The 7,981-nt window shown below is 50.2% G+C and overlaps 1 protein-coding gene across 2 annotated transcripts; it reads right to left on the reverse strand.

The window, feature by feature from the left end:
- Positions 1–1,684: 1,684 nt before the first annotated feature.
- On the reverse strand, positions 1,685–6,675 carry RAN (RAN, member RAS oncogene family). 2 transcript variants are annotated; one of them, XM_089894333.1, is made up of 6 exons: positions 6,630–6,675; positions 6,119–6,203; positions 5,914–6,039; positions 4,498–4,685; positions 4,252–4,374; positions 1,685–3,778 (listed from the first exon to the last, which is right to left on the reverse strand). In XM_089894333.1, exons 1-6 carry the CDS (start codon positions 6,663–6,665, stop codon positions 3,692–3,694), a joined length of 645 nt encoding a protein of 214 aa, XP_089750459.1. In that variant the 5' UTR covers positions 6,666–6,675; the 3' UTR covers positions 1,685–3,691. The 2 variants fall into 2 exon arrangements, with proteins under 2 accessions (XP_089750459.1, XP_030620250.1); XM_030764390.2 differs by having other exon boundaries at positions 3,705–4,114; positions 4,204–4,374; positions 6,630–6,672.
- Between the last annotated feature and the right edge of the window lie 1,306 nt (positions 6,676–7,981).

A 7,981-nucleotide genomic window follows, 5' to 3' on the forward strand; every position in this document is an offset into this window, starting at 1 on the left:
TTCTAAAACGTCACTCTGACCCTCCTCCAGGGGCTCCCCACGGAGTCCCAAGTATCGAAATCTGTACCTGGGCTTGAAAACCCCTGTCTATGGCTCTCCAGCCACGTTCTCTGCCCCGGGGTTTTGTTCCCTTTGCCTCACGAATACCTTCAGATCACCACCCTTCCTCCCAGGACTCAGATTCAATTCCTGTCATGCTTTCACAGCGTTGTCTAAGTTTCCATCTGAGTACTCACTATGGTCATTAACATTTCTGCAGATGCCTCCTGACTGCCCGCCTCCCAAGACGAAAGCTGCCTGGCCAGCCATGATATCCCTGGTCACGGAGCTCAGAACTTAGGGGGTGAACTGCCCACATTACAGAAAGACTACCCATCTGGGGTGGCTTCTCCTTTGCTTCTTAAAGGCAGGGGACTGACTGAAAACCAACTCAATTCAAGGGTCCTCTTCCACTTCCTACGGTTCAACCTGAGGCACCAGACCGTGCAACAGCACTGCCCTAACTTAGTCACTGGACAACTGGCAAAGCTCCCGACGGGCCCCTCTTTCCCCACTCCTGTAAAGACAAGCTGGAATAAAAGGACCAAAGACAGTGCAAACTACAAATTCCGGGAGGCAAAAACTTCAAAACCACCAGACTGTAATAGCGTAAAATCCCCCCTGCCCCTTCCCACCCTAATCCCATCGACCCCAGCCCTATCTCCAACCCCTCAGTTCCTTTCCTCCTTAGGGTTCAGAGATTTAATAACACCAGGAACATGAGGGAGCAAAGACTCGCTCCTTGGCCCCACGGCGATTCGGCCGCCGAAGGAGACCACCTCTAACACAAATCTACCATCCCGATGCGGCCCGAGGCGGTCCAGTGATACAGCCACGGCAGGGACCCCCCGACCCAGTTTAAAACCCAACGCGTGAGCTGTAAAGGAGCTGCAGCACTTAACTGGTGGGCTTACTTCAGGAAAGAGAAAGGAGGTTCTGCAAAAGAACACTGCAAAGCCCAGAAAGGCAGGACCCACGCGTGCAAGGCCTTGCGGCAGCGTGGATCAGGTCAGAGGCGCTTCCCAAGGACCGCTCAGGGCGCTCTAATGGGAAGGTGCAACGGGCCAGGGCCGCCTTTCACCCCAACACGGCTCTAGGTGGGAAGCATGTGCTGCTAGTGACGTGCCCGCCCGGCAGGGCGCTTTAGACCGAGCCCAGGTTACTGTCAGGCAGGGTGCCTAGAGCTCCCACACGGCTGAAGGCGTCTGAAGGCGTCCTCGATACGTAAGGTCACTCGTCTCCGAGGCACGACTCCCGAGTCAGACAATTTCTTCATGTTTTTACAAAAGGGACCAGAAATTCTCACTACCTGGTGCACATGATCAGCCAGGCAACTGGTCTTACAAGTTCAATGCATTTTCGGCCATCTCTGCCCTTTCCTAGGTATTGAGAACGATGGGACCAAGACCCATTCTGTGGGGTCTTAAAAATTGGCCAGGGCACATCATGAAACTCTCTTCAAAAGCACTGTATGCTTTTACTCCGACCAATTCTGTTCTTAGAAGCCATTTCTAGCTTGGCTTTCAACTGAAGGTTCCCCCGTTAGAGACCAGATTTCAAACTGAGGGGAAAACGTCCCCATTTGTATAAACGAGACAGAAACGTATTCCCCGCAAGATAACTGAACACCAGATGATTCAGAAAATCCAGGCAAAGTAGAAGCAATGTATTTGGCAATTTTTTTCTTCTGACGAATGACGTAAATTCTCTCCCACCTCCAAGTAGCTTGCAAGATTTAACTGTTACATTTAAGATTCAGCGTATTTGTCATTCTACATGAGGTTACACACACATACCCTTCGTGTAAGTTATCTCATCCTGGTCATGGGAAGAAACTTCACATCTGTTAAGGTCTGGTTCTGAGTATAGCATAGCATATACAGCAATTCAAATCTATTAATATTTATTCAATATTTTAACAAATTAAAACGCATCCAGTTTTACCCTTTATATTTCAGTTCTCCACATACTGACGTGATCCCTCCCTAGCTTTTTGGTAGGAAAGTAATCGTTTAAGGATAACTGGACACCTAAAGAACTTTTTAGGTAGGAAAGTAATCGTTTAAGGATAACTGGACACCTGAAGAACTTTTTGGTAGGAAAGTAATCGTTTAAGGATAACTGGACACCTGAAGAACTTTTTGGTAGGAAAGTAATCGTTTAAGGATAACTGGACACCTGAAGAACTTTTTGGTAGGAAAGTAATCGTTTAAGGATAACTGGACACCTGAAGAACTTTTTAGGTAGGAAAGTAATCGTTTAAGGATAACTGGACACCTGAAGAACTTTTTGGTAGGAAAGTAATCGTTTAAGGATAACTGGACACCTGAAGAACTTTTTGGTAGGAAAGTAATCGTTTAAGGATAACTGGACACCTGAAGAACTTTTTGGTAGGAAAGTAATCGTTTAAGGATAACTGGACACCTGAAGAACTTTTTGGTAGGAAAGTAATCGTTTAAGGATAACTGGACACCTGAAGAACTTTTTGGTAGGAAAGTAATCGTTTAAGGATAACTGGACACCTGAAGAACTTTTTGGTAGGAAAGTAATCGTTTAAGGATAACTGGACACCTGAAGAACTTTTTGGTAGGAAAGTAATCGTTTAAGGATAACTGGACACCTGAAGAACTTTTTGGTAGGAAAGTAATCGTTTAAGGGTAACTGGACACCTAAAGAACTTTTTGGTAGGAAAGTAATCGTTTAAGGATAACTGGACACCTGAAGAACTTTGGTAAACTGCACTAGAGTACAGTAGTACTTACATGAGCAAAACAGCTCTTACTTTCACTTCTAATTGCTACAGTATGGTGTCGATGGGAGCAAACTCAGGCAAGACGGACTCAATTCATGTTTATATGTGGAAACCATAGGAACGTAAGTGGTTAACCTATTGAGACTTTGGCAGTCTTGTTTCACTTCACTGAGAAGCCAATCTAAGCCCTACTTTTCTGTTGCAGCACGCTGCTGTGTCCTTGCACCGCCCACAAAAATTCTTTGTGGGGAGAAAACCCACCAAAGCTGTGATGTGTCCAATGAAATCCTTAATCTTTGACATCTTTAAAGCTTGGGAGTACTTGACAACAGCAGGTAAACGTGGAACATCTTCCTAGAATACCAACTTTACGTTAAACATGTTAATGCTGAAACAAAAGGCAAGTAAACGCACAATTTATATTCATTTTTAACAGATGAGACGTCCCTCAAGTTCCCGCAACCATCTGTATGGTTTCATCAGACTTTGAGAAGCTCTACATTAGAACATGGTTACTTTTGCCATAAAAGCAACTATAATTCTTAAGATCTCTATTTGAAACGTCTAAAACAGGTACCACTTTTATTCTGACAGGTCACACAAATCTCAAACAAGCTCCTCCCTAGATGTGACACTACCTAGGCCAAAAGACAGGTGGGGTAGGTATTATCTTAGCCTAACTGCATTGACAGTATTTACACCTCTTAACGACTTACCGAATACAATACTGTTGACCTGTCATTTCATTTGTGTGAAATGATTCACATGTACAGAAAATTAGAAGAATTTAACCTAACAGACTTCAAATTAAGTAGTAATAGCAAAGGCAATTCAGATACTAACATGGCACAATTTTCCCTGTTAGTGGTTTTAAAATGCTCATTTAAACGAGGGATGAGTTCATTTGCTTAGATATTTGAAATACAACTTTATTCTGATTCTAAACGAAAAGGAATGGGAATGACAGTAACAAACAAGATTCCACCACTGGATATTGTGATGTGACTGTAGCAGTCTTATATTTGAAACTTAAGGAGGAAAGAACTGTGTTCCAAAACACCTAAATATGCAGGTCCAAAAAAATGAAGTTGTTTTTTTTTTTTTTTTTTAACTGCCACATTCACTCCAAAGCCCATCCATCTCCTTCAGCATCCCAAACATCAAGCACATGTTCTGCTTAGCTATATAATAAAGTGGCAAACACGCTGCACCACTGACATCACAGGACAGTTGCCTATAAAACTAGACTTCTGACGCTGGGCTCCAGCTTCACTTTTCTCACAGGTCATCATCTTCATCCGGGAGGGCAGTTGTCTGAGCAACCTAGACACAGAGATGAAAACGTTGTCATGCTCCAGATGAAAACCACTAGGAACCTAAAAGCATTCACTACCGAGCCGCACACACCGTACCTCTAGATCGTGCTCGTACTGCGCTGCCAACGCTGGGTCCATGACCACCTCTGGCGGGGCAAGAGCAGGCATGGCGACGAACTCCAAGTTAGGGTCTCCGATCAGTTTTCTAGCAAGCCAGAGGAAGGGCTTTTCAAAATTGTAGTTACTTTTGGCGGAGATGTCATAGTACTGTTTAAATGAGAGGTAAAATTAATTTTAAAAACCCATACATCAAAGACATTGATGAAGCACTTTAATGGACTTATAATTTTACCTAAGGATCATAAATCCAGTAAGTTCTAAGAAACATACCTGAAGATTCTTCTTTCGGTGGAAGACAATCGACTTTGCCTTAACCTTTCTGTCCTTAATATCCACTTTGTTGCCACACAACACGATGGGGATGTTCTCACACACTCGTACCAGATCTCTATGCCAGTTAGGCACATTCTTGTAAGTAACCCTCGATGTTACATCAAACATTATGATGGCACATTGAGCTGAAAGGAGCATTTACAGTAAATTAGTGTCGGCCTAAGAATTTGCTACATGGATGAAGCATGCTAAGAACTATGGACTCACAGTCTCAGGCCTAACTCCAGGTCAGCCACGTTTCTCTACGCATTTTCAAGATCTCTACCAATTCCAAAAATCTCAAACCATTTTAATACACAGTATTATTTAAAAGTCCATTTTACTGTACATGAAACCATGAAAGACCAGTTTACCATATGAAATCTCTCTACCTGTAATACTTCGTAAGTTCTGCCTCATCCCAAAAAAGTATCCAGTAGATCAACGATAAATCAGCATTCCAGGGAACTCACCTCCCATATTCTGAGGATCTAGCAATCTACTCTTTAAAAACGTTCTTAAATGGCTGAACACACTAGGATATAGTGTGCCTATTTTTAAAAGCTCAGTTAAGTCTCTATGTTGACCTGCAGAAACAGCCATGATAAAGCTGGTAAGCCACTGAGTATGCGTGATACATTAAACAGATTTTTAGCTAAAGAATGGGGGCGGGGAGAGGAAGAATCTTTGCAGTTGTACGCACTCTCGTAAGGCAAAAGACATGGAAAGATTCCCAACGATTTTCACGAGGAGAGAAAGTCTTACATTGAGCATTTTCTTTGTTCATCTTTTTGCTGGGTATAATGAGATGCATTTATTTCCTTTGCACTTTTAAAATCAAGCCCTCTGAAAAAAATATTCTGCAAGACCTAGTGAAATTAAAAAGAAACCGGCTGGTCTTATACAACATTTTATAAGATAGAAAGCCTAGTGCCTCTGGTCCAGGATCTGGTCAAACTGTTTACCACCTTTTTAATGGAGTGCAGAAGAAATGATCATCGACTACCACCAAAATATATACCCAAACCTAAGTTTTCAAATACTGGGGCTGCAGCAACACCTTGTCTGTTGCTTCCAGTTTTTAAATTAAGAGCCTCAACATACATCGCATCACCTCTTTCAAAACAGTGCCTACGGAGACGCAAGCATGCAATCAAATGGCACCAGACAACCTTCACAGGATCTCCTCCCCTCCGACTGAGGGTCAGCTCTCAGGAGCCAGCCCACCTCCTGAATCGAAGCGCATCGCGCAATGGCCAGTTCAGTCAGCATGAGGCACGTGTCTGCCGGAACAGACCTGATGATCTGTAAGCAGCCTTGGACGGGAAGCTACAAATCCTCTCATAGGCGGCCGGTTACGAGGCAGATACCCACCTTGGATGTAATAGCCATCTCTCAGTCCACCAAATTTCTCCTGGCCAGCTGTATCCCATACGTTGAACTTAATGGGTCCTCTGTTGGTATGGAACACAAGGGGATGGACCTCAACGCCCAAGGTGGCTGAAACATAAGCGTGGAAAGTTAGTCAGTGACCTCATCCATCTCCCACATGTTTTCACACGCCGTTTCCCCCACGTACCTACATACTTCTTCTCAAATTCACCAGTCAGATGGCGTTTCACAAATGTAGTTTTCCCAGTACCGCCGTCACCAACCAATACGAGCTGTTGGGAAACACATCTTTGAAGTAAACACCGGAACGGGTCTCAGGACCTCGGGATTGTGACACTGTCCCGGTGCTCTGGACCGCCGTCTCACAGGGAAGAACTCTACATGCCCCCTGAGCACACCTAAGACAAAGCATCTTAAGACAGCAGCCCCGTCCCATCTCACGAATGACCCGAACCGGCGGAGCTCCGAGCCCAGCTTCCCCGCGCGCAGGGCGGGGCTCGCCCCTCCCCCCCTCCCCCCCCCCCCCCCCCGTCGTCAGGGGACCGAAGGCACTGCCGCAGCACCAGCACGCTGGCCGGCGAGGCGGGCCAACGGCAGCCGGCCGCGGTCACGAAGAAGGCCCCGCCGTTTAGGCCGTCCGGACGCGGGGCCCCCCTTTCCTAGGGCCGCCCTTCCTCCCGACCCCCTCGGATACCCACCTTGAACTGCACTTGGGGCTCTCCTTGCGCAGCCATCGCGATGCTACTGCGGGCAGAGGAGAAAGAAGTGAGGCCGCATGGCCGGACCCGCCCCACGTGCCCGGGCCCACAAAGGCCTCCACCCCGGAGCCCGGCAGCCCGCACCCCACCCCCACCCCGACACACACACACACACACACACACACACGCACACGCGCGCGCGGGGGCCGCGAGGGCGCGCGACGGCGATGGCGGCGAGGCGCTGCTCCCCGGCTCGGCTCCCCCGGCCGCCGGGGCCCGGCTCGCGCCCGCTCGGCGCCGAGGCCCCGGCGCGAAAAGCGCCCGGTCACGGCCCGCGGCCAGCCCGGGCCGCTCCCCGGCCGCCCCCCGGCCCTCCGCCCGGCCGCCCCGGCCGGATCTCTCCTACAGCCCCGCGGCCCGGCCGCCCGGCCTCCCCTCCGCCCCGGCCGCCCGCCCGGCCCACCGCGGCTCGGGTCCCGGCGCCCTCGCGGCCAGAGAGGAAGGAAGGCCCTCCTCCCGGAGCCCGGGGTCCCCACGCAGCCACCGCCTCACGGCCGCCTCCCGCCGCCGCTGAGACGCCCCGATCCCCGCCCCCGCCCCGGCACCGCAGCCCCCGCCCCGGCCCCACTACCTTCCAGAAGCGTCTCCGAGCCCGTCTGACTGAGGGCTGGAAAGATGGCGGAAGCGCAATTCAAATGCCCGGAGACGCAGCCGACGCCAGCGCGCGCCGAGGGAGGGCGGGGCAACGGCGCCGCGTCGCTCCCACGTGACCCCTCGCGCACGCGCACGCACGCCGCCCCGGCTCCGGCGGCTGTGCCCGTTGGCCTGGCGCATAGGGAGAGGCTCCCGGCGCGCCGGGCGCGGGAGGCTAGGCGGTCGCGCGCACGCACGCCGGCCCGCGGGACCACGTGCGCCAGCCCGGAGGGCGGGTTCCCGCGCGCGCATGCGCCGACGGTGACGAGGCGCGCCCAGCTGCCACCGCGGGAACAGAAGTGGAAGGAGAGGGCCGAGGCCCCCTTGGGCGGGAAACTCGCGGGGTGGCCCACACAAAGGCCCTGCCCCTGCGTACAAACACGGCACGGCGGGCCCGGGGCGGGCGCCATGTTGGGGTGGGGGCCTCCCTACCCGCCCTTCCCTCCGGCCCTTTCCCCGCGCCCCCGTCTCGGTCAGGACCTTCTGGGAAGTAAAGGAAGCAGAGACCGATGCTTTTCCCACCTTGGAAAGACGGCCACCTTATTCTTAGAGCATCTAAGTGGTCGGCAGCCTTTGTGGCCCTAATTCTGCAAACAGGATGATGAAATTTAGTGTTTCCCACCGTGGCAGCTCTTCTCATCTTAGTGACAAACCAGGGA

The sequence above is a fragment of the Delphinapterus leucas genome, chromosome 14 (assembly GCF_059928025.1).
Source record: "Delphinapterus leucas isolate spDelLeu-1000000601 "Yukka" chromosome 14, BTC_Dleu_Yukka2, whole genome shotgun sequence".
NCBI lineage: Eukaryota > Metazoa > Chordata > Mammalia > Artiodactyla > Monodontidae > Delphinapterus > Delphinapterus leucas.